At 40.8% G+C, this 26712-nt stretch overlaps 1 protein-coding gene and 1 pseudogene across 2 annotated transcripts; one reads left to right on the top strand and one right to left on the bottom strand.

Annotated features, from left to right (window-relative positions):
* Window positions 1-213: 213 nt before the first annotated feature.
* Window positions 214-23386, top strand: TTC38 (tetratricopeptide repeat domain 38). Of its 2 annotated transcripts, XM_068400908.1 has the most exons (14): window positions 214-287; window positions 4096-4173; window positions 4643-4724; window positions 5605-5776; window positions 6754-6927; window positions 9587-9662; window positions 10863-10982; window positions 14026-14085; window positions 15184-15222; window positions 16093-16174; window positions 17100-17265; window positions 20038-20197; window positions 20483-20556; window positions 21377-23386. In XM_068400908.1, exons 1-14 carry the CDS (start codon window positions 264-266, stop codon window positions 21468-21470), a joined length of 1401 nt encoding a protein of 466 aa, XP_068257009.1. In that variant the 5' UTR covers window positions 214-263; the 3' UTR covers window positions 21471-23386. The 2 variants fall into 2 exon arrangements, with proteins under 2 accessions (XP_068257009.1, XP_068257010.1); XM_068400909.1 differs by lacking the exon at window positions 15184-15222.
* A 1568-nt stretch (window positions 23387-24954) lies between these two features.
* Window positions 24955-26509, bottom strand: LOC137664072 (uncharacterized; annotated as a pseudogene).
* Between the last annotated feature and the right edge of the window lie 203 nt (window positions 26510-26712).

Below are 26712 nucleotides of genomic sequence, written 5' to 3'. Positions count from 1 at the left end.
CCGGTCGTGTGCGGGTACACTCGGTGCCACACGAGACAGGTACTTCGGGGCCGAGAGTCCCCACGAAACGCGTCCGAACCGCCCGGCGCCTCGGGAGCGAGCCGTTGCCGAGGGAACGGACGCCAGCGCTGGCCCCGCCCCCGATGCCCCCGCCCCCTGCTGGCCCCGCCCCGCCCCGCCCCGGCTCCGGCTCCAGCTCCTGCGGGGGCGGGGCTGAAGCGCGGAGCTGCCGCGCGGCTGCAGCGGAGGTGGCGCGCGGGATCATGGCGACGCTGAGGGACTGCAAGGTGAGGGCAGGTCTGAGGCGGAGCGGGACGGCGAGGGGCCCCGCCTGAGCGCCCGGCCCCGCCGCAGCGGCCGGGCGCGGGGGCAGAGCCCCTGCTCCTGCCGGGCGCACAGGGCCGGCGGGCGTGCGGTGCCCTGCGGGTATGCGGTGTCCTCCCGTGTGGGTCCTGGGAAGGCCCCGGGCCCGCCTGAGAGCCGTGCTGGGAGGGAGGCTGCTGGCGGGCGGTGGGTCGGTGGCGGGAGGGGAGCTGAGCCGAGCCGAGCCGAGCCGAGCGGGCTGAGGCTGGCGGCAGGGTGCGGAGAGCCGGCCCCGCTGTGGTGAGGCCTCGGTTGGAACTCATGTCCCTTAACCCCCCGGTAACCTCCCACTGCGGGTGGGTTTCAGGAGGGGTGAGGCAGCTGCTGGGATCTGAAAATGGGGAGGTGTCGCCGCACCCTTCCCTACCACGGGGGAAGCAAACGCGTGTCTGAACGTCTCTGGGTGTAGTTCATAGTGTAGACTGGTGCGACGGGCACTCCCCTGCCCTTTCTGTGGGCCTCAAGAACCGGTCAGGCCTCCTTCAGCAGGAGTACTGTGTCCAGCTCTGGGGCCCCCGACATAAGAAGGACATGGAGTTGTTGGGGTGAGTCTAGAGGAGGCACACGAAGATGATCAGAGGGCTGGAGCATCTCTTGTATGAAGACAGGCTGAGAGAGTTGGGGCTGTTCAGCCTGGAGAAGAGAAGGCTCCAGGGAGACCTTCTGGCAGTCTTCCAGTATCTGAAGGGGACCTACAGGAAAGCGGGAGAGGGACTTTTTACGAGAAGGGGTAACAGTTTTAAACTGAAAGAGGGTAGCTTTAAATTAGACATTAGGAAGAAATTCTTGACTGTGAGGGTGGTGAGACACTGGAACAGGTTGCCCAGAGAAGCTGTGGCTGCCCCGTCTCTGGCAGTGTTCAAGGCCAGGTTGGATGGGGCTCTGAGCAACCTGGTCTAGTGGAAGGTGTCCCTGCCCATGGCAGGAGGGTTGGAACTAGATGATCTTTAAGGTCCCTTCCAACCCAAACCATTCTATGATTCTATGAACTCTAAACCAGCTTCAAGTCCAAGGGTTAAAAATCTGTCTGCAGGAGCTAGTTACTGATTAGTCATTTGCATGCTTTCTTCCCGATGAAGTTCATTCTCTCTGTTACTCCTCTTGTTGTTTTTTGGTTAATTAGGCAGGGTGAGGTAAAAAAAAAGAAGTCTTGAAGATCTTCTGAGAGTGTCATAGGTTCATGAGTGCCAGAGTTCTGGAGAGCCACCACTCGAGTAATAGAGAATGTGCTAACAGCAACCCGCAAAGAGCAGAGATTCCTGAGAGTCATCTGGGATTCTAGCAGGAACAAAAATACAAATAGACAGTCACCAGATCCTTTGACTAAACTCTCATGTTAAAGCTTTGGTGTCACCAAGAAGCAGTAAGAAGAGCCAAGGCCATGGCGCTCTCCTCCAAGAAACATTACAGAGAAGAGTGTCTTCTGGAGTTAGAGGGGAAGGTTGTGGGAAAGTAGTGTAACAGAACTCAAAAGCAGCCTGTGTGGAAATGGGAGGTGATAACTGTTCTACAAACTCTCCAGGCTAATTTTTACCTACTTGCACTCCCTCTCTTGAGGATGTCTTCAGCCACAGGCTGATAGCTGAGTACAGACAAGCCCCAAGACACGAGTGTCCCAAGTTGTCTGGGCAGGACCACTTGTGTATGACTCAGAGGACGAGGGGTGCTGGCTCTTCTGTGCTCCTTGTAGCTCTTTGGTTCTAGCTTGGCAACAACAGATTAGGTTTAGGGCAGATCTTTTATGTTTTTTAGGAGTCAGCAGCTGTTACAGGGTGCTTCTTCCCTGCAGTCTCTTGTCCTGGCACTCTAACAGGAGTAGTACTGGCATACATGATGTGATGCAGCCTTGCTGCCATCCTCCTATTGCCAGAGTGGGAGTCTTGCAGTGAGGGGTGAGTTACCTGGGCTGTAGCCTTGGCAGAGCAGAGGCTTTCTAGAGTAGATGGAAGCTGCGTGTACCTCAACTAGATGAGCAGTGTCCTTAGTGATGGATGCAGGCCTTTTTTTACCAACCCTAGTTCTGCTGGTTTTTCTCATGCTTTTGCACTGACATTTTTGTTCCAGTGAATCTTAGTATTAACAAATCTCCTCAAAATGGGATGACGCTTTCTGCTTGGCAAGTACCTTGAGCCTTTGAGCAAAACAGGCAGCGGCATCGAGAGCTGCTTTGAATGGAGCTTGTTTTTGACAACTGGTGATGAAAGTGGTTTGTGGCCTGTTTTGCAGGGCATCTTGAAAGGTAACCTGTAAGTAGCAGGCCTAACTTGGCTACCTTCTTGACTTCTTTCTTTACACTGTTTCTGGATATAGCGTGGATTGTAAAGAAAACTTGTAATTTAACATTCCAGTTGTCTTTCAGGCTTGTAATTGAACACACAAGTTCTTGAAGTGCTGGAATGGGAGCCTTTAATCCAATCACAGTGGCAAAGCTTTAGAATACTGTTAGCAAAGATGTCTTTGCCTAGTTACTTAAAATTTTTGACAGTTGGGTCATTAGCACCAGGAAATACCCTAAACTGTAAAATGAGACTAACTAAATTCTTGCAGCATCTGGAAGGACTAATCCCCCATTAGGAGGAGTCTGAATTGGCTTGCCCCGGGTCTTTTTTTATGTCTGTACTGTACGTTCTGTGTACTGGAATAAAAGTGATGCCGAAGTGATTGGGGCAGATCCTCAGATGTGTGTGTACTTCAACAAGAATATATATGGTGTGCTGAATGTAAGTCTATGCTCGAGAAGCCTATGGTCTTAGAGTATAGGAATGCTGAATGGAGAGTGATTAGTAGAAATAAACCCAAATGTTATTAAAGTGATACGAACAGGTTGCCAAGGGAAGCACCTCAGCTTGTGAGATGACAGGCTTTGTGGTTTTGTGGCCATCCTGTGTTGGGGAAAAGGCGTGCAAGCAACAAGAGATTACATGCCTGTTTGCTGGAGGCACCCACATGAATAAGTTAGGCATTTTGAAATGGGCATTGGATTTTTCATTTTGTTGCCTGTTACTTAAGAGAGCAGTCGTGGAGACAACCAAGAACCGGGGTGCTATAGCTGGTGCAGCTTAATTCCACCACGGAGTAAATTGCACCTCTGCCTAATAAACTCTTTTTGTTCTCCAGGAGATGTAGCGCCTCAGTCAGTGTTAGACAGCTTGTTAAGAAACCGTGGCAGCCTGATTCTGTTTTGCATTTTAGCTTTATCAAATGCCGATGTTCTTCCTTTTCATAAGGCTCGTGTACAAGGCTGTGGTCCAAATTCTTTGTTGGCTGAACTCCAGTGACTTGATGGGTTTGCTTTGTCAGGCTGTTTGGCCTAGAGGTTACTTAAGGTATTGATTGAAGTTATAAAAACCCCAGGGTTTTCTTTTACCATGTCTCTGCTTCACCTGAGGTCTGACTGCAGCAGAGGGACTAGCCAAAAATTGAGTTGTAATGAATTAAGAAGGGTCTCTCATTACGAGATGTGTAACCCATCAAGATCTTCTATTACACTTTAAAATTTGTTGCTGCTTTATTCCCACTGTTAACCCCAACTTACTGAGTCTTCGGATGTAACTGCAACGACACAACAGGTTTGTGTATCTGCTCACGTTGTCCTTCCAGATTTTCTCTTTTTTTAAAGAGAAAAGGCATAGTTGACAAAAATATCGGAACATGATCAATGTGCAAATCTGTTGGCTTAGTCTGGAAAAGGAGAGTGTAAAATGAGCGGGTTTGTGTTTGTTTGTTGTGCAGGCCTGGCAGGATGCTGGACTTGTCCTGTCCACTACCAGCAATGAAGCCTGTAAACTATTTGATGCTGCGCTGACCCAGGTATGACCAAAAAGTGTAAGAAAATGTGATTTGAAGGGACTTGTGCATGAAACAGTCTTTGCTGTAGTTGGTGTTTAAATTTCTTACCAGCTGGGAGAGCTTCTCAATCAGGCTGCTCCAGGAGTTCAGCCATTAGCAGGCAGCAGAAAACCCTTGTAGCAGAGGGCTGTGCCAGATGCTGCAGCTGTGAGGAAAACTTCTGCCAGCGTGCTCACCCTACTTGACATGGGAGGATCAAGCAGTCGACTTAAACCACATAGAAATCCACAGTTATTAGTTCTGCTGGTGGCCAAACTACCTTAAAGAAAACAGTTTTTCTGTTTTCCTACTACAGTAGCCCTATCATAATCCACAGTTTGTCTTTTCTGCATTTGTCTTGCTTACTTTTTGGATTTTACACACATGGGAGAATGAAAAGAAGCCCAATACTATTGGGTATTCATTGCCCCTTTCTCTGTCTCTCTCACAGTATGCTACTTGGGCCAATAATGAGAGCCTTGGAGGTATTGAGGAGTGTCTTTCCAAGTTAAAGGCAGCAGACCCAAATTTTAGTAAGTATAACCTTTAATTCTTAGCATGGAAAGTGCTGGATAATACCTTGTGTCTTGGTGTTTAACTTACTTTGTTTTGGCAAGTGGGAAGTGTTGGATTGTAGAATTCTGTAAAACTTCTTCAGAGTCTAGAGCAGGCTAGGATGGTTTTGTGTGTGTTTTTTCATAGAATCATTTTGGTGGGAAAGGACCTTGAAGATCATCAAGTTCAACCGTTAACCTAGCACTGCCAAGTCCACCACTAAACCATGTCCCTAAGCACCACATCTACATGTCTTTCAAGTATCTGCAGGGATGGTGGCTCCACCACTTCCCTGGGCAGCCTGTTCCAATGCTTGACAACCCTTTCGGTGGAGAAATTTTTCCTAATATCCAATCTAAACCTCCCCTGGCGCAACTTGAGGCCGTTTGCTCTTGTCCTATCGCTTGTTACTTGGGAGAAGATACCAACACCTACCTTGCTACAACCTCCTTTCAGGTAGTTGTAGAGAGCAATAAGGTCTCCCCTGAGCCTTCTTTTCTCCATGCTAAACAACCCCAGTTCCCTCAGCCGCTCCTCATAAGACTTGTTCGCTAAACCCTTCACCAGCTTCATTGCCCTTCTTTGGACATGCTCCAGTTCCTCAATGTCTTTCTTGTAGTGAGGGGCCCAAAACTGCACACAGTATTTGAGGTGCAGCCTCGCCTTTCTTTTAATTTCAAGTCTTTTTAAAAGGCTATCATGAAAAGCCTGTAAAAACTTCAGGCTTACAGGACTTCCCAGACCCCTGTGAGTAAAAGTCGTGTTTCAAACAACCAACCAACCTCCCCTTGTGTTTCTGTAGAGGTAAATTACCTGCAATGCTGTACAGCTCAAGTTGTAATGTTCTATTTTCTGTAGCAATGGGACATGTCATTGCTAATGGTTTGGAGCTGATTGGCACTGGAAGCTCAGTGCGGCTCAACAAAGAGCTGGACAGCGCAATGAGAACAATGATGACTCTCTCAAAATCACAGCCACTGACTGAGCGGGAGAAGCTTCATGTATCAGCGCTGTACATGTTTGCCAGTGGGTAAGTGCACTGTCATCCCATTTAAAGGTCTGTGAAGAGTTTTAGCCCCTATAGGTGGAAGTGCTAGTTGGTAGTAGCATTGCTTGACATTAGCTGACATCTAGCAAAGGATCATGTCAGTGGTTGTTCTTGAATGTATCGCTCCAAACTGTAAGTAGTGTGACTAGTTAGTGAGCAGACCCGTAGGAGGGGAGGTGCTCTATTGCCCCTGCTTCATATCATTAAGCACTCCATGGTTAAATCTATCATAGATCTGTCAGTGGAATATATGGCTTAGAACTAGGAAACTAAATATTTAACTACCGTAAGGTCCACTAGAATGTAACACTGCCTTGGGTCCCCAGAAGCAAAGCTATAAAGAGACTTCTCCTCTCTGTTGTCTCCGTGGGTCAAAAAAACTATTTCCTCTGTAAAACAGGGAGGTAGCAGTATCAGAAGTGCTATAGAGGCTCACTGTTCCATTCAATATGATGAATTTCTGTGCACTGCAGAAAGTATGGGCTAATGATTCACTTTCATGATTTGTTTGTTAAACAGATGAGCATGGATTTACCTCACATACTTCTAAGCAAAGGTAAAGAGGAAGCTACTGAAGCCCTGTTACTATGGGTTTAATTCCCACTAGAGGAGAGGGAAGATGTCGTTACGCATGTGAAGTTAGATTAATTATGGTAGGTCTCTGTAAAAATGGTTGAACCCTGTAGGAAAGTCTTTAGATTTATCCTTTAAGCTTGTTTCATTTTCCTTATGTGTTTCAGTGACTTGTAACCCAAAGGCATTTCTTTGAAAAGATTTCCCAGAAGGTGCTCAGTGAAGATAATGGCATTATTGCTTTAAAAAAGACTAAGAAATTTGAGGAAAAAAAAGTAATTTGATGTTGAATTTTCTATTTTTGAGAATAGCATGAGTTCAGAACTAACCGTAGAGGCAGATATGTGTGCCTTCTGTCAGCAATCAAAATATTTTTTTATTTCTAGCCAGCTTCCAAAAGCTTGTGATCTGTGGGAACAGATTCTGCAGAGCCACCCAACTGACCTTCTAGCCCTCAAATTTTCCCAGGACACTTATTTCTACCTGGGATATCAGGTACAGATGCGAGATTCTGTTGCCCGCGTTTATCCTTTCTGGACACCTGATATTCCACTGAGCAGGTGGGTCATGCTTTATTTTGAGACTTGCTCTTTGTCTGGTGTGCATGTACTTCGTGTTTTTTAAGTTCAGACACTTCTAAATCACAGGATCTGTTGGAAACAGACATGTAGACAAAGTCAAGGGCTTCGAATTGAAACAAACCTGACCACAGCTGGAACACCTCTCCTGTGTCCCTGTTGACACTGTTGTTGAGGTTTTTCCTTAAGTGAGCTGTGGCTCCATTATTAATTTTGCTGTCAAATATGGCACATGGCATGTACAAACAGGATAAATCATGTCCTCACTGAGAGCAGTGGCAAAACTCATTCAGGCTTTTATGGGTCCAGTTTTTCATTTGGGGCTCATGTTGTGGGTGATAGAGTGCATCAGTGGAAGGAAGAAAGGAGTTGTAACTTGGAATACCGAAGCGTAGTTCTGAAATAAAACTTTGGGATATACCGTAACAGCAGCCAAGACTGACAGGAAGGCAGAATGTTTTAAAAATTTCTTTAGTTTAATCCTGAAAGTTTTGGTTTCCCAAAGTTAATTCAGGATAATCTGAATCTATTGACAAGTGAATCGTTTATAAAAACTAACTTGGGATCATTTTAAAATTTTTTTTAAGACCTGTTAAATTATTGGAAAGCTTTATATAAAAAATATAAAAAGCTTTATATAAAAAATAACATTAAATGTATGTCTTGACTTATAATTTAGAGATAGATGAATAGGTGATCCAATCCACAGCCAACCATAACTTTCTGAATATTTTATAAATGTTGCTGTAGACCCATGCACTGTACCTCCATATCCAGCACAATCTTTTCTCCTTTTTTCTCTTCCACAAATAGTGCAGCGAATACAGACTGAATGCTAAGGTAATAACGAAGCTAAGTGAGGTACCCCACAATCTCATGGCTCAGAGAGTAGTGTCAGGAGTCTCACTTTTCCAGCTGTGTTACCTCAGCTCAGAAAAATCTCAAACCCTTAGCTCTTTTTAACTACAAAATGCTGGTTTCATTTGTTGGGGAAGTAAGACAGCTTAGCAGTGTTGACTGCATTTTCTAGACACAATGCTACAGAAGTGCAGGTTGTTGTCCACTTAATTGTAAAGCAACAGGAAACACCCATATGCCAAGCATTTCCTGAAGTATACAAACCTGGCAAGTACCCCTGTCCTGCTTTCACTGGGACGGAATCAGAGAATCAATTTTCTGTTCAGAAAAGCTGCACTTTTGAGAAGGCTGCAGCACCCGATACGGTGGGAGCAAAGTTGATAAGACACTCTGTTTTAGTTCATGGCCAGCCATGGTGTGCGGGTTTGGATGGTGATCAAGTCCGTTAGCAGTTTCGAGCTAGCCAGGTGCTTAAGCTGGGAGGAGTGAAAGCCAGGGCAGCTGGCTCAGGCTGGCCCACAGGTGTGTTCTATACCATAAATGTCAAGTTCACTATAACTGGAAAGTTTGCTGGGGACGGCTCTCTCTTCTCAATGGTTGCCATCCCTAGAGGATCTCACCCGTCATTCTACTCCTGAGGCTGCTCTCCCGCTTGCTGTGACCGTCGCAGTTTCTCTGGAGCTGTGGTGCTCGCAGCGTTTGACAGCTGGCATTCACTGCTGGGAGTGCACAGCTCACGACAACTATATGGGCTTAGTGTAACTCTGTATTTTATATCAGCTCTAGTATTAATGTTGGTTTTCTTATTTTATTAAATCTGTTCTCATTTCAACCCACAAGTCTCCTTTCTTTTCTCAATTCCCTTTCTTGGCTGGGGAAGGGTCACTGGGTGATGGAACAGCTGGTTATTGTTTAGCCCTGGACATGGGCTAAAGGGAGACAAGCCCTTGCCTTCAAACTTACAGGTGTGTAGAGTTACACATGAATTGATACATTGGCAAAAAAAAAACAAAACAAAAAAATCAGCTTTTATTCATCTTGATCCATGAAATAAATCAGTTGCCACATACCCCGCACATTTTAGTAGTTCCTTTGCCTCAGGAGTTTAAAACCAAAATCCCAACAGATATTTTGAGAAACAGAAACATATCCTGTGGTATTTTGCAATCTACAAATCTGCAAATACAATAGCAGTTAAATATTTCTTAAAATGACTGCATCAAGTATGTACGTTAAGAGCATATGACACCCCTAATTTTCCTTTATGTTGGGCCTTTATTGCTTAATGGGGATGCTTTGTGACTTTACAATGACGTTAACCAGTTTTAAAGAGTCACTTCACACAAAAGTGCTCTCCTGTAGTTTTGTGGGCACTGAAGAAAGTGCAGATCACTACACTCGTGTTGCCTTTGAGACTCTCAGATAACTTTGCTGGCAGCACTGTCTTGCTTCCAGCCTTCTAATTCTGTGTCTTGCAGCTGTTGCAGAGATCAGCACATAGTTCTGTGCAGCTCTTAATTCCAGCTTATCCAAAGATGTAAATATCAGTTCTCAAGACACTAGTGATGTGCATCTTGTTACTGTTTCCCATGCTGGTGTCTCTGGGCCTTTCATTTCCTATGACAACTAGCTAGTTGTTCTGTACTCTGCAAGATTGAACCCTCATTGTAATGTGCATTGTAAGGACTGTTTTGAGTTAAATGCTATTTCTAATACGTTTTTCAGTCCTAGATTAAATCTAGTTCTAAATGGATGACGTGCTGTTTTTTCCCCTTTTGCTTAGCTACGTGAAAGGCTACTACTCTTTTGGACTCATGGAAACAAACTTTTTTGATCGTGCTGAGGAGCTTGCCCGTGAGGTAAACTGCCTGTTACTGGTGCTAAAAGGTTTTAGAATTCTTAAACGTGGTCCCTGTCTCTGGGTGGTGGTTTGCGCAAATGCCATTAACTGACTCTCTCCATCATCCTGGTTGTTAACAGAAGTAGCAAAGAGAGAAAGCTCAACATGGAAATGCTCGTAGAGGTTCAGAAGAGACTACTGAAAGATTCCCATGTCTATGCCATACCATAGCAGTTTCATCTTGACTGTATTTCCTTCACTTGCTTATGAGCATGCCTTGTCAGACAGTGTCAAAACACCTGTGTAAAATCCGTATATTATCCCATCTGCTGTTTTCCCCATGTATAATTGGCTGTTTACTCCCATTAAAGAATGTTGGATTAGTTTGTAATCCACTATTGACAATCCATCCTGTTTGGGTTCCCCCTCCCTTTTTTCCCAGATCCTTGTTCCTTGATTATTGGACAATTAACTCTACAATGTTCCTGGGGATCAATATTAGCCGGCCTGTTTCCTTTTTATGAAGGTAGTAATTACATGTGACTTTCTCCAGTCCCCAGGATTATCCCTGTCCTCCAGGAGTCTCAGATACAATTAATTTCTAATGGGTGTTTTTGCCAAACTGCTGTTACATCAAATTGCTGAAAGTGACAACAAAGACTAAACCTTAACATTTAACATTTACAAGGTTAATGACTAACCTCACAAAATGCCTAAAACCTAGTGGGAGTTGTTGGAGCAAGAAGGAGGAATTTGCTCAGTACTCAGAGTTGGCCATGTTCTTGAAGAAGAAATGATCACCTGCAAGGCACTATGTCATGGAATCTATCATGCCTGTGCATGCAGTTCTTTCATGGCTGATGTTGATGCATGTCTGTAAAATAAAATGTCATTTGATAATCTTCATTAAAGCCTGCATTTTAAAGTGTTTTGCAGGTGTTCATCTCTGTGCAGTACAAGCTGGGAAGTGAAGTCAGCCAATAAACATTTTCTTCCTTTTCTGTCCAAATCAAACTTCCTGGCTGTAGTTAGTTGGAATGGTACAGGAATGTACTTCACATGCAGCAAGTAAAAAGTAGTCTCTTGTTTCTATATCAGCAGTGATAAATTGGACTTGATGATCTTAAAGGTCCTTTCCAACCAAAACGATTCTATGATTCTAAATACTGTTATTTGCAAGTTTCTAAGCTTAATCACATTTTCCCTTTTTCACTCATAGGCTTTGGCTATAAATCAGACAGATGCGTGGTCTGTTCATACTATAGCTCACGTAAATGAAATGAAAGCAGAGGTGAAGAAAGGGCTAGAATTTATGAAGGAAACGGAAACCAACTGGAAGGTAAACACTCTTGTAGCATCTCTGAAAAAGCTCCTTCTAGGTCGTCTTTATCTCCTCCAGCCAAGTTCTTGATTCCTCTGCATGCAATTCCTTTCTGTCTGCAGACATGTTACAAGCAATGCAAAGTTTACATATTAGAAGAAACCATCAGTTGAGATGCTGCTACTAGCCATGCTACTTTTGAAGCAAGAGGCAGGAAAAATGGCATATTATGAGGGACACATACTGTGGACCACTTTAAGTTGTTGTTACTATGACTGTTTAGATTACAAAAATGGCAAACATGTCAGTAGGCTGGGATTCACACAGTCTGTCCTCTCACACTGCCTTACTTTAGCTAGGACTATTGTAACAAATACTGCTTTTCAACAAGTGTGTGGTTTGTACATGTGCATATACACACAAACACCCCCCACCCTCACCCCCCATTTCTTTTTGCTGGTGGAGCTGATTAGGTGTTTTACATCTCATAAAGACATGGCCGTTGTAGACAGGTGAAACATCAGAAGTGAAAATTGTGATTTATTGATATGTGATTTATTGTGTTTATAAAAGTAAAGTGACCAGTGATATTTTCAGAAGCTTTTTGCTTATGCTGAGATGAGCACTTAAAGTCAGTTGAGGAACCTGGCTAAACCTCTTCACGGGGACCTAAGATGATGTGTGAAATGACACAGTCAAATCAAATGTTTTAGAAGACTCATAAAATATTTGTTTGCTCCTGGATGGGGAAAGATTTTTAAAGGTCAACTGTAAAGAAAAGCAAAATGATGCTTTTGTTTCTTTTCTAGTGTACTGAAGTTACTTTATAAATCCAACAAATTTGAGTATCTCTGAGTACTGAACAGCTTAATTAGTCTGTTATAGGGTCCTTTGCTGTAAGTGAAGCTTAGTTTTTATTTGTGTTGGACAGCATGTTTTCCCAATGATTGTGTCATATTCAGAGCAGAAGGCTGTGAGGTTTGAATTTGTTAGAACCTGCTAAGAGTCTGTTTTAGAGTGATCTGAGCTGACCATTCCACCACACCCAAAGAGCAGGGATGGATAATGAGGCTCGAAGGACTGTTTATTTTGTACTTGTTTTTAAGTTAAGCATTCAGACACCGAGCTTCGAAGTGCAGGTAGAAAACCCTTGCTTGAGGTTCATGTCTGTCATTTCTCAGAAACCATTTTGTCCTTTGATATATCAGTTTTAATGAGACAGTGATGCAGGGGACTGACAGTTTGGGTGATGCCTTAAATACCCCCAATCACTAACTTTTGGATCGATTTTTGAACTCCTTCTTAAGAGTTGTATGCCTCTGTCACTTATACCCTTTATCCAACTAAAAGTACTAAAGTGCAAGACCAGTAAGTAGAATTGTCTGATGTACCTTCGTGCCTGACCCAGTGTAGTTAAGATATATAACAGCTGACATTGTCATAATGATAATGAGTATAATCATGTCTTTTGTGCAGTGTTTTTCATCTTAGGCATCATGAACACAGAGCGTTAAAATGTAAGCGCATGAAAAAAAGCACGTCTCTCTAAGGGCCTTAATAAAGTTGCTTCTATTCTGCCTGGTGGTTTGAATTTTTTAATTTTTATGTAATGACCAGGATCATCTATCTGTACTGCCACAGTATTCAGGCTCCTTCTGTTGCTTTTAATTCATCTTTCTCTTTCCCAGTAAGAGCAGCAAATATTAGGTACAGGTTTTCTTTACAGAGTACTTTATTTTTTTTGTTTCTTCCCCCCCGCCCCCCCCCCCCCCAAAAAAAAGCAGATGCCATTTGTTTTATGTGTTTATTTCAGCATAAAATCAAAAGGGGCAAAATTATCTTACCTCTCTGCCAGTGCTATTCATTATTAAATAGGAATGTTTTTTTCTCATGAGCTGTTGGAATGAGTTCCCATAGTCGGCTTTTATTTATTTACTTTAGTAACCTGCAAGCCCACTTCTCCTTTAGCAATTTAATCTCGTTCAGAACTCAAAATCAGCAGCAGAAAAAGGGTTTGGTTTTATTCAGTGAGGTAATCCCATGTTCTTGTTTGTATGACATTTGGAATGGTAGTATGGTATTAAACTTGATATTACCAGGTTTATGCCAAGCACTTAACTACTTCAGTTGCTCAGGTTTGGTTTGCGATTTAATATTAAACATTCTGGTAATCTTTACTTGTTTATCTTAGCACCATAAAGCTCTGACATTCACTGGGAACCTTTGTGCTTTCTGAAAGTGGGTTTTACAGTTGCCACTGAAAATGAAGGTGCTTTTTCCACTTGTGAGATACTAACTTTAACTACAGCCCTGGGAGAGAATGAGAGAAGAAGGACAAACCTCTCTGGTATTTTAATTTTCACCAAAGGATTATGGAATTATATTCCTGTTTGTCTGTTCTTAGTGCACTCACAAAAGTAAACTGCAATGACGTTCTCTTGAAGTGCAGGCTAGGGAAGAGTATTTGAAGTTCTGGTGCCAGCTGAAAAGGACAGTGCAAAGTTGGTACAGTCCAGCAAATATTCATCTCATCTGATGACCTACCAATGTGTTTGGTATCTAGTGCATCTTCTGTAGTCCATAGTCAAACATATGTTTAAGAAGTGATTCCTCTCTGTCTGAGCTGGATGTCTAGATGGACGGGATGGATGGCCTTCATAAGGTGTGTATCTCTCTCCACTATCTATCCAGGTTACTTTAGACAAGACACCTACATTTTAGATGAGAGAAATCTTAGTCTTGTTATAGATATGGGGTTTTTTTTCCTAAGAAAAAAAAAAAAAGGCTGCAGAAGGGTGAATTCTGAGACATCCAACTGAAATTCTTCTCTGGAAAATTATATGGGGAAAACCTTGTTTTTGAGGTGTCTTCCTGAATAGCTGCAAGGAGCAAATGTATCAAATGAGAAGGTATCATGGCCAGCTGATTTAAAGCTCCTTCATCTTCTGTCTCATGAAGTACTCAGTTTTGCTGAAGAAGTAAACAGAAATCTGACTACATACATTTAAATGGGAAGTTATTTTGTAAATAATATTTTCTCTTCTTTCTTTTTTTCTTCCAGAACAGTGATATGCTAGCTTGCCATAATTACTGGCACTGGGCTTTGTACTTTATTGAAAAGGTATGAGATATTTTCATATAGGTGTTTTATGGTCCAGATGGGTCATTTATCTAATGCTATTTGAAAGGCAGAGCTAACATTTATAGGGGTTTTTTTTCAGCTATTTAAAGGGATGTTTTTATAAAATAGCACAATGCCATTTTTACAATCTAGTCTTTTATTACAATTATTTTGAGGAGTTTTAATTACATTGGTCAAAGTTCCAGGATCTTTGTTAGAACGCTGAAAAATTGCTGTGAGATTATTGCATGTTTAAAGATCAAATAGTCTTAGTAATTACACTTGGCACACTTATTTGATAGAAGGATGAACTTGGATCTCTAATTTTCAGGCAAAAATTAGACAAAATTATCTTCAAATTTAATACTAATTTGCTGGCCCAAAAATTAAGAAAGAGGCAGTGAGCTCTAAATTTGGTCACCAATGTTATTAATTATTGTTACTAATTCTTATTATTGAAACACTTTAAAAATGGTTGCAATTTTACCCAACCTGTCAGAATTTCCTTGGATTTAATAATGCTTAGCACTTGAGGGGTTCAATTCAGTAGGAAGACAAATGTGACATCGCTGAAAAGGCGCAGTGTACTTGAAAACAGAGCAACTTGCTTGTGTTCAGTATTATTAACATAGAAGGAGCATAATTCTCAATAGTAGTCTAATAACTTGTTAATAATTTTGCCGTCTTCTATCTATACAACTTTTTTGTAGCCTGCTTAAAATTATTTTTCTTCCTACCTCTTTGCATACACCGTGGGATGCACTAATTTTTGCAAAAATCCCTGAAAGGAACATTAGAATGAGAGATAATACCTTGTCTTTCTCCTTCATGTGTAGCTTAGGCCAGTATTGGTACATATTATTAAATGAAACCTAAACATACTGATTATTTTGCCTAGTAAATCCTGGTTTATCTTAGGCTTCATTCTTTCTTTTAATACCTCAAGGTTTCTTTGACTCAGTTTGTTTTGATCAAGCCATGAGGCAGTTGTGAAGTAATATTATGACATCTATTAACTTGTATGTCTTTGGTTACTACCAGTCACTTTTGGTTACTGTATCTGAATGTTAATGGTGCAGTCCTCATTTGCTTTTACAGGGTGAATATGAGGCCGCTTTGACAATTTATGACAATCATGTGAGTAGGGGGCCTTTTTTTCTTTACTGAGAACGTGCTTAAGACCATGATACGTGCTTTCTTCCTTCTGTATGAGATTGAAACCTATCACAGTGTGCCATATAAGTATATATATTATTTACATCTGTTGTTACAGTTTTTTAGGGAAACTGTTTCTTAACTGGTGAAATGCCCAAAAGACTCACATGTTATATAGTTCAAGTGTTTCTTGTGCTTGTGCTTGAAAGAGCTACAATGGCACTATTGGTACTGTTTGCCATTCTGCCCGTGTTTCTTATTCATTCTCTGTAGGTCTAAACACTGCTGCTGAAAAAAGCTTTTTAAAAGGATGTAAAATAATTTTCCTATAAAGTCAAGTTACCTTTACAAAGAATGGATTTTGCATGTTAGCTACTAAGTCAACAAAACCATGTCTTTTCATTCCTAGTTAAATTATTATTATTCTTTACTGTCTGGATTTCAAAACAATCTTTGTAAAGAAGCAATATCAAATTAGATAGGATAACATATCTTTGTAAGGATTATAAAAATAATGCAAGCATTAAGAAAGCTGCTGGGCAGACTCCTATCTACTAACCTTGGAAAAGTGAAGTAATATTTATTTTGGAAAAAGTAAAATACCTTGGTAACTCTCCATACTTACTGAGCTTAACTTCATAACAGGAAAAACAACACAAATGAAACAAATAAGTGTTTGTCATTGCGAAGTGCTGTATTCAGGAAAGCTGCAATTAGGGCTATTGCAAAACAGGTATTTTTGAATGAATGAAAAGAGAAAATTAATTATGTACAGTGAAAATGAGTTTGATTATCTGAATAAGCTCCTACTAGCACATGAGTTTCACAGCTTATGAATACCTGTGATTACAGATTGCTCCCCGGTGTCTGTCAAGTGGAAGCATGTTGGATGTAGTAGATAACTGTTCAATGCTCTACAGGCTTCATCTGGAAGGTAGGATATCCACCTGCCATTCTTTTTTAAACTGTAAGGGGAACAGTTTTTGCCTCACCTTCCCTGCCTTGCATGTTGGAGTAATATTTAAAGATACTTACAGAGCAAGCTTGGTCAGTGTTACAGAAGAAATCTTTACAGAAGAAAATTCTGATCTTGAGAAAAGCCTCAACACGAAATTCCTAATAATGTACATAACCTTTATTCTTTCCAAGGACTTTTCTTTTTTCCATGCCAGTATGGTATTTCGTTCAGCTCAAGCTAGCATAGGTCATATATTTCTCTTTAGAGAAATTCAGTTCTATTGTCCCTGGAGATTTGAGGCTGGACCGGCAAGTACCTAAGCCTCTAAAAAGCTGTAGAGCTTCCTTGAAGTAAATTTCAAGTTAGGTACTTATCTATTTTGATGTTGATTGAAATAGCATACATATATAGTATACATATATTAGCCTCTGACTTTCGTGCGCTCTCCTAAGTGGCATTTCTCCTTAACTTTTTAAAGCTAGTGTTTATACACTAGAGTTCATGAAGGGGGGAGAATGTTATTTTCACAGTATTCTGCTGAAATGCTAATAATGCATTGGGTTTGTTTACGAAATCTGTCTTATCACTGTATAATTTCATTGCTACAGGCGGTTCATTATGAACATCATCTCCAAGAAGACATGAGCAATCTTGTAATAAAGCCAGAATCTCACATTAATGCAATTTAGAATATTGGTTATAAATTATGGATAGTCAATAAACTCTCTGCCCAAATATGGCAGGCTGCAGCTGAGCATTACCCTATAAATTTTGCCACATCAGGGAATGTTTTCTTGAATTTAGTAGGAACGCTGTTTATGCTGGGTGGCTGAATGTATATTGCAAAGTCATGCTTTTGCATGTGGTAATTTTATTGAGGAAAAATATTTTTTACTCTTAGGTGTAAAGCTTGGAGAGAGGTGGAACAATGTTCTCAAGCTTACAAAGAAGCACACCAAAGATCACATTCTTCTGTTCAATGATGTACACATCTTGATGTCCTCACTTGGAGCCAAAGACCACAAAACCACTGATGAGCTTTTAACAACTCTTCAGGAACTTGCCAAGTAAGCAAGTGAATTGAAGTATTGTATTTAATAAATATTTTGTCCTCTGAACTTTAGGGCGATAAAGTCTCTGGCTTGCCGAAGCACTACAACACACTCTTCTCTGCTTTAGCATGTCACTGGGACATGTCTGGTTTCAGGAGGCCAATCTCCAGTTAGGAAACCCCTATAATTAATGATTTTTTGAGTTGATGTCTAGAGGGGCTTCTACTCTTGTTAGGCAGAAATCTCTTACGTTTGAGGTCATGGACACTAACTGAGCAGCTGCTGTATATTTCCTTCCAGTGGGTTCACCCTAAGCTATGTTACATACAATGAATAAAGTTTTTCACCTGTATATTAGTAAGGGTGTTCTACAACATATGTCAGCTATCTGTGGTGGTTCTTTTTTGCTCTCATTTAAAAGGTTCTTTAATAATAGAGCATTAGTTGGTAGTGTTACTCTTAACAGCTAGAGTTTGATGTGTTGTGAAATACCTCTGCAGGAAATTGAATTTAAAGTTCTGCAAAGTAATTGTAGAGAACATTTTGCTTTCAAATTCAATTATTTGCAAAATTTGAGTTTTTAAGTATTTTGTCTAAACAATGTTTTTTTCAGGTTCCCTTATGTTTTAAATAACTGTAAATTGTCTTGATTTTTTTGAAGGGGTTGATATATAGATGCTTTAAATGCAATTTCTTCCCCCTCTACACCCTATTTTTCCTCTGTTTCAGCATCTATCACTTCCCTTGCCTTAAAAAAGAAGGAAGGAGAACCTAAAACTGTCACTATTTGTTCCTGACTATAATACCCATCAATCAAAAATAATAAAAAATAACTGTGATTTTTAAGAATACTTATGAAAACAAATAACTGTCAAATCTAGCCTAAGCATGTATGATTTGACGAAAGTAGGAAATGGCAAATATGTTTTATATAAGTATATAAATATATGTAAGTATATCTGAAGTATATAAAACTGCACATGCACACCGTTTCAGGGAAACTTTAATGAACATATGCTACTTATCCTTTCACCCAGTGCTTCCTATTGCCTGTGTGTTCAGCCTTTTGTAGTAACACAACTGTACATTTTTAGCTGTAGTTTGAGGTATTATAAAGCTTAATTTTATTATTTGAGAAAACAGACTGTGAGATGAAGGGATTATATTAATGATTGGCTTAAGGGATTAATTTAGGTGTATCACAAATATGTAATAGCTAAATGATGCCTAAGATGCGTTTTGTATTTGTAAAAAAAGCAGTCACAGAACTTTGGCACAAACAACAGCCATTCTTGGCTTTTCATTGCTATTTTTCCCTAGCCTTTGCAATTTAAAGTATTCCATGGCGCTCTCTGGTGGTTGGTATCACATGCTTACTTTCATGGATGGAAATGTTAGTTAATGCAGGGGGTACATTGTTCTTCACGAATCAATACTTTAGATCAGTTGCAAGAGAAAGGGAGTCTTCCCTGTGCATTTTCTCAGAGAACTCCAGTTTTTTCAAACACGTTTAAATGAAGAATTGTTTCATCATTTTCATCATTAACTATCTCAAACTACTTAAAATGCACATCTGTTGTCCACTTCGAACTTTCAGAATGCCATATTTTGTTTAAGGAATGACAACACATAGGGCAACACTGCATACTGAAAAATCAACATTGACCCTAGTGGAAGAAATGGGAAATTTGTAATACTGACTCAAGAAGGAGAGCACAGACTATGCTTTGTGTTTGGTAAATTTAAGGTACAAGTGTGGGAGTGTGACTCTGTCATTGCAAGCACTCAAAGCAAAAGCCAGTGACTAAGGTTCCTCAATGTTAAAGATTTAATTGGAAAATTTACAGAAAAATCTATTCTAAACAACTGATGGAGTTTCTAGCATTGAACTGTGTGCTGTATTCTCAGGAATAATTTATACTGCTTGGGATAGAAAGCCCTCCTCTCCTTGTATTGCCAGCTAACCTTTTGGCACTGAAATGGCACTACCTCCAAGACCTGATCACAGTCAGCTCCTTCTGTAGCAGTGGAAAAACACCATTCCATGTTGTCCCATGCAGGTATTGCCTCTAGACCAAAGAGCTACAGTGTGGTTACTTGTATTTTTACTTTTTTTAAATATTGGCAAGGATGCCTGCTAGAATGTATACTTTCTTCTGCAGGCATATTGTCATGCTGTGTGCCTCTTCCACTCCTCAGCGGGTTAGGACACAAGCACTAAAAAAAAGAACGTAAGAGCTAGCTAAAATCTGTTGCTGTTTGTGGGCCTAAAAGCAGTCTGCCATGGTTAGAATAAGAGAGAGCAGACTGAGAGCTGTCACTGGGAATGCAGTTTGTATTACAAAGACAGTGGGGCACTGTGCTGTGTGGCGGGCTGTTTTGCAAGATTATTATTTGGAGCTGTGTGCAAGGGACTGATTGCCACTTTTGGCAGAGATGAGGACAGTCAAAGAACTAGCAGTAGGGTGTTCTGGTGAGATAATCAGAAGAGAAACTTAAGCAGTTTTCTCGCTTTTTCTAGCAAAAACTGTTATTGCAAAGGCAGGAGGGGTTGGGCTTGTGCCTTTTGCAGATATATTCAGACGAACGAAAACTGATTGACTGATGAGTAACAAAAAAGTGAAAGTAACATAACCACACCAGAAGATATTATCTAAATAAAGTACCTGAAACATCAGCCTCATACATGGTAAAAAAAATTTCTGTCTGAGGCAGTGACAGACTGGCACTGAAATATGCGTATTTATAATGTGACTTATGGGAGTTAACCACTTTCTCATTCTACAGATCACCTTCTGAAGACCATGAGCTTTCCCTGGCTCCTAGTTTGGGGTTGCCACTGTGCCAGGCTTTTGTAGAATTTGAAAATGGAAATTGTGATAAAGCTGTAGACCTGCTGTACCCAATCCGTTATCAACTAATCCAAATAGGAGGCAGTAATGCTCAGGTAAATCAATAAAAGACTTTTTGATGTGACTTAATCCTCTTTCAGTAGCCTCCATTAGGAACTTAGATTATTAACAACACTTCGTTCTTAGAAAGTGAAAAGCAAAACTGTGCTTGTGACTGAATCCTGTTTGCAAACACTTACTAGCAGTGTTAGTTATTTAATTTTTTTGTTGATATATTTCTTTCCTCAGTGGTTTTAATAATTTGGTAAACAAGACATTGTAACCAGCAATACTTTATGAGTTACTTATTACTTTGCATTTTTGCTGACTTCTTTTTTCAGAGAGACGTTTTCAGCCAGTTATTGATTCACGCTGCTTTAAATTCTAAATCACAAGCCAAACAAAACCTTGCAAGGTGAGTGTGTTTCCTGATAAATGTTTGTGGAAGTAGTACTGTTGCTAAAAGTAAGCAGCAGCAAGTATACTAAAACCACTAAATTAAGGCTAAAATTATGCATGAGCATTTGTGTTAAATGTAGCAACATTTAACTAGGATAAAAAGTAAAATAGCTTTCAGTTCCAAAAGTACACTCTTACAGTCTAGATGAATGATCTGTATTTGTTCAAGGACAGTTGATTTTCAAATGGTTCTGTCTTAAAATGTGGCCTCCTGCCTGTTGATCAGTGTACTTAATGGACTGCTAAATGTCTGTGAACTGCTGAAAATCAAATCTGTCCTAATGATGACATCTGCTTTATTGGGAACTAGGATTTACAGAGCCTGATATGTGAGCTTGCTTTAGTACAAATCACAAGAGCCTTGTTTGGTAGAAATCATAGATGTTGCTTATTCACCCATATCGATTTCTGTTGGAATGTATTGACTGGGTCTGCCTGTGCACTTAAAAGAACGGATCCTCGGGACAGTATGGAGCCTTGCCTGTTCCCCTTCTGAGGTCTCTTTGAAATATATAAAAATTAGATAAAATATCAGAATTATTCTTCTGTACACTCTCATCTCTGGGTGCTCATTTTCAGTCTCTGTAAGTGCTGAAAAGAACACTGTTCTGCCCAAACTTACTGCCAAGGCCAAATAAGGGAAACCTGCACCTCAAGAGCAGGTCTTTAGGTACTGTTTTCCTCCTCTTACAAGGATACTGCTGGTAATCTTAGGGGAAAACTAATGTACTCATGACCTTCTTCCTATTTCTCTCCTACCTCTCCTCCTTTCTCAGGTGCCTCCTGAGAGAACGTGATGTGATGAGACCAAATTCACCAATGACGGAGCGACTTATTAGGAAGGCAGCAGCTGTTCATTCAATGACATAAGTCTTTCCTCTGTGCTTCAGCTGAAATAGCAATAAGCTTACCAATCAAAGTCTGGGTGCAGGGAGTGGAGGGGTGCTATGCTGTAAACCATGCTAGAGATTCACAGTAGGTAAGGGTAACCTATGAGTTAGAGATCTGATGACAATTTCCTTAAAAAAAAATACAGCTGTTGTGCTTCAGGAGGTTGTATCTTAGATGATTGCACAAGGAAATAAGAAGATAACCTGCTGATAATGCACAGCTTTCTGAAGCATCCCTGGACACTGCTTTTCTGGTATATTTTCCTGAAAGTTCCCTCTGAGCCTGATTATATACAGTACAGTAACAGTGCCTGGATTTCAGTCATTCATTGGCCCGATTTGTTACTTCATTAATATGTTAAATAATCACTAAACTGCTCAGGTAAATCAAATGGAACTTTTAAACTTAGCTAATAGGAAAGTATGGGGCCAAACCCAATACAGGCATAAACTGAATTCCATATGAAGCTTCCAGTCCATTCAGGCATGAGTCACAGGCTCTGGCATTACAGATCTGTTTGCATTCAGGATCTCTTTCCAGGTGCGTATTTTCACACTCCCTCTTATAAAATGTTAAACTTTTTCCTTTCAATATAGAGCCTCAGAGCTTTCTGAAATTACTATGTGAATGAAACCAGGCAAAAGGGGTAATAGCTGACTGCAACTATTTTAATGCAGCTACTCCCTTGGCACTTTGAAATCTTTCAGAACAAAAAGAAAAAGCCTGGATTTCAGCTAAAACAGTGTCAGCTCTGAATGGTAGTTCAGACTGGCGTCTTTGGGCTTACCTCAGCTTTTGGAAAGTCAGGCCTTACTACCATCTCAATAGTATGAGCCCCTAGATGTTAGCAAAGTAGGGTTTAAAACCCGTGTTAAAGCATGTACTTTATAGAGGCATCTCAGAGCGGGTGAAAACTGGAAGGAAGCTCCCTCACAGAAGAGAGCTAAGGGGGGAGCTCACACAAAGCTTTGTCCTGGCACAACTGATGTGACAAGATTTGGTGCTGCAAATGAGGCACGATATGAGCCATGTACATTTATGAAGTTCTGATGTCTGGATTCCTGCATCGTAGCAGAGCTAGCAGATTGTCTTGCAACAGTAATCCAGAAATCCCTAATGAAGGGAAAGATGATATTTCAAACGAAAACTGAACTAAGGCCTCCTCTTCTTCTTCCCGAATAGAAATGCCATGGCTTTTAGCTGCCCAAGCTCTGGCTTTGGTATCACATCTACAAGCTCTTCTGGACATGCACGTGCCTGTCCCTCCTTCCTGTCCAGCTCAGGCTCTTCCCCATGTCCCACAGCAGCCCCCTCCCACATACAGTTTCCTTCTGCGCTAAAAAAGCACTTTCATAGGTGGCCTTGCACTGCCCTGGGAGGTCCTGCATAGAGGAATAAGACATGGAAGTGCCTTGCTGCCACCCTTCTTCCCCCAGCCCTCACTTGAGGAAAAAATAGTTTCTTTTTAAATCAATGATAATTTGTGAAAACCAGATAAGGGTATTGCATCCTTGCCTGCAGCCTTTTGAATCCTGCGGACAGTCATAGTTCCCGGTTCTTCAGCTTCATCACTGCTTTATCTGTCTAGCCATGGCTGTGATTGGCTTGCTCTGTGCTAAAGTTACACTAGATTTTTACTATTGTTATTTTAATTAGTGCATTTCAAGCAATGACTTTAGACAGATAACTTTTTACTCAGGGAATATAACAATTCTTATTAGGGAACAAAAGCATGGGAAATCTGCTGGCTGTTTATGAAGTGTGTAGTTTTGATGATCCGTTGCTACACAAATTTAAGAATGACATTTGTAGTACTTTCAATATAATGTGATTTAGAATTTTGTCTGCTTTACATCAATAAATTCAAAGATGTGCTCTGCTGAGCAGCAAGTACATGTCTTCTTTGCACGTATGGATGAAGCGTTTAAATTGGTTATTCAGCTTAAATTCGTAAACCTGTAACGGTATGTGTCCTCTTTCCTTCCGTGAATGTGACCTAGAAGCTTTTTCATTCAACTAGTACTACCTATTTTGCCCTAAATGAGAACTTCTGGTTTTCTGCCTTATCTTCCCCTTGCTTCATCATGCTATGCTGAATTGTTTTCAATTACCATTATGGAAAATAATTAACAAGCAGGTAGCTCAGTAGGAAGAACAACAGGAGAAGAAGAACAAGCAGAGGAAGAACTTCGCCAAGGACCATGCTGACTCCTAAAAGCTCCCCTTTTTATATCTAAGCAGAGCAGTTGGAAAGCAGTTGACATAAACTTTATATCTGCTGCTTACAAAAGAGAGACTGGTTTTGCACAGGTTGTGCATACTTGCTTTTGTTCTATCTTTGCCACTCCCTTTAAAGTTAGCAGGCCATCTGCCCCAGCCTCCATGGCACTTCTTTTTCTGGATTAAGAGGGACAGAGGCGATAGTCCTTTCTGCTGTGCATCAGAATTTGAGCCCAGGCAGTAACAATCCCTGTCCTGGATGGAAGAGTGGGAAGGTAGTTTGTTGCTAATTGAGACTTTACACAACTTTGAGGTAGCAGCAATTTAGGGTTGATTCTTAGGTAAATCACAGGATTAGATTGTATGGTATTTATTGATACTTGATCATCAGCCAATTAACAGAGTGATTTAACAGAAGTTGTTACATCAAACAGCGACTTAATTAAAGATTCAAGAATGGCAAGGTTCACACAAGACTTACGACAGAGTTTCTTAAATCAAATTACACACGCACAAACACACAAACACAGAGGTTAGCCTATGATTTAGATTTTCTCCTTTGTAAATTGTAATGAATTACTGGTACCAAATGATCCTTAAACTTCACAAAAGCCAATTATAGTCAATTATTCACTCTTCTTTGTCGGCATCTATCAGCAGATGATCTGTGAACCTCGTGAAATCGACCCTGAGAGGCGTCCCAGCCCAGGGGGAGATAGTGGGTCACAGCCGTCTGCGATCCCGGAGAGCTCAAAGGGTCGCACTTAGGGTCAGTATTTATAGGATCGCAAGATGATTGCCTTTGGTCAGTACCTTTTTTTTTTTCATTTTGGTCACAACTTGTGTTAGGTGATTCTGGTATCTCAGCAACCGTACAATTCCAGTATTTTCCAGATTGTACAGTTCTGGTACCTACCAGATTGGGCTATGATCCAGGCAGCAAGAGTCAGGTACAGTTGGGGAGTGCCTGATCATCCCAGCTCACTGCACTTGTAGCCAAAACAAGAACACAGTCTTGGCTTATCCTGAGATCGCAAAGTGGCCCAGGGCGGGGCTGCACCACCACATTCCACCCGGTGACTGGAGTCAATCTATCTCTTCACAGAGTGGTAGCGTGGTCACCACTTGCCTCTGTGCCTATAAATAGATAATGCTGCATTCCAGTTACAATGTGTGGGAAATTTTATGTTAGGTTAACCTCTATAACTATTAAAGAATATACATGTTGCTTTATCAAATGTGGTTAGACAGTTTTATATATGCGGGGAAGTTCTTGTAATAGTGTAACTTGCTTTGTCATCTTCCAAACTCTGATATATAGGACAACGTTTAAAAATAGTATGACAAGAGCCAATAGAGCCACGATGGGATGTAGCATCAGGTTCAGTGTTCCAGTTGCTGTTGGAGACCATCCAAAGTTTCCCACCAGTGATGTTCCCCATCTTTCTTCACTCTTTCTAGGATAAGGTGTATCTCTTCTGTATCACGATGGACGGTAATTAGGGTTCTTTGTCTGTTGTCTCGAATTTGTTTTAGCAATTGATTCAGGGCATCATGACGTAACAGTTTTCTCACCAATCTGAGGTTTGTTCCAATGAGGGCAGGCAATAAATCTTGATACAACATGTACTTAGATTGTAGCAATTGGTGGGTTATGACAGGAGCTGAATAGTTGGAAGTCACATCGTGTAAGTCTGGTAAAATTACAAATACAGATGTTTGAGTGATTATGTGGTTTTATGGTGATGTCATCTATCGATACAGAATCACAAAAGGGTCCTCATATAAACACATCCGTTTCCAATGTATATTGGTACAGTTTCAGGGGTTTCTTTGGAATGTATTTCAAAATGACAAACATTTTGTTCAGTATCAAGACAAATGTCTTGGGCCTTAATAGTATTACTTTCACAAATAAATCCCTGTTGTTCCTGTACAACACATGCACCAACATCGACAGTTTGCCATTTGTTTCCGTTTTGTTGGGCCCATACTCTATGTTCTAATGGATAGAGTACAGTTCCATTGTGATTTAATCCCAGTGCAATGATTGGGTATATGGTGTATAGCGAAGCATTGCGAATTGTTAAAACAAAAGCTGTGGCTTTGTTGTCGGTGGTGTCATAAGTGAAATTAACTAGATGCTACTAAGATTGGAAATCCCTTTTGAATTAAGTTGCATTATCCCAAATTCCCTTTTGAATTTCAGTGCACAAGGTGACCTCATCGCCTTCCCGTATAATTGCTGCTACGGTAGATTGCACCCATAACTGAGCTTGGATGCAGCTGAGAGCTACAGAAACATTATTCTGGGTAATGCCAAATGTGTCTACAATTAGTTGGTGGTCTTTTTTATTAATTCTTTCCCACTTAGGCAATATATCAGTGGAAAGCCATTGATTAGTTCCCAGTGCCATCAAAGAAGATCGTAATGGGTGCTATAGTTTATGCAAATCATTTGTTGCCAAGCTTATTTTGTTTGCTAAAACTTCAGTATTCATGCTGTTTAATACTCCTATTCCTGTTCCCAGGACACCAGTCACATCTCTCCTTGATTGTTTTGGAGAGGGAAGAGTGTGCCTAAGCAACCACTCTAACCATCCTGTGTAAGATGTGTTTAGGAATGGTGAGCAGGTAGGTGTAATTGTAGAGATATTAAGTTGCATTGATAGTTTGACTCATTTGAGGGACTGTGATGGGTTAAACAATGTTTGTTCCTCGCCTGTATTTTTGATTACATACAGTCCAATTTCAGAAATTAGTCGGAATAGAGTTTTCTTGTCTTTTGCAGTTGCCATAGATGTTAAGTGAGGAGTGGTGGATGTTGTTGTGCTAGGCTCAGTAATGTGTATTTTAAATTTAAACGATAATCCTATGTCCCTGCGAGCCCTGAGGCAGATTATGAAGACAGGTTGTACTAAGGTAAAATTGTACCAATAGTCCAGCCTTTCAGAGGCGCAGTGTTTCGTGTCTGTGGTGTTTGATGTGCACAGAAATCTCA

This window comes from Nyctibius grandis, chromosome 5 (genome assembly GCF_013368605.1).
Source record: "Nyctibius grandis isolate bNycGra1 chromosome 5, bNycGra1.pri, whole genome shotgun sequence".
In the NCBI taxonomy this organism is placed as follows: Eukaryota; Metazoa; Chordata; class Aves; order Nyctibiiformes; family Nyctibiidae; genus Nyctibius; species Nyctibius grandis.
Note: the sequence above shows the minus strand (reverse complement) of the source record. Positions and strands in the feature narration are given on the sequence as shown.

What these genes read in the sequence shown, in the direction of transcription:
- TTC38 (XM_068400908.1), top strand. Translation starts at nt 264, where the DNA reads ATGGCGACGCTGAGGGACTGCAAG. An exon ending in CTGAGGAGCTTGCCCGTGAG is followed by an intron (nt 9,663 to 10,862) that starts GTAAACTGCCTG and finishes TTTCACTCATAG; the next exon opens with GCTTTGGCTATAAATCAGAC. An exon ending in AAACGGAAACCAACTGGAAG is followed by an intron (nt 10,983 to 14,025) that starts GTAAACACTCTT and finishes TTTTTCTTCCAG; the next exon opens with AACAGTGATATGCTAGCTTG.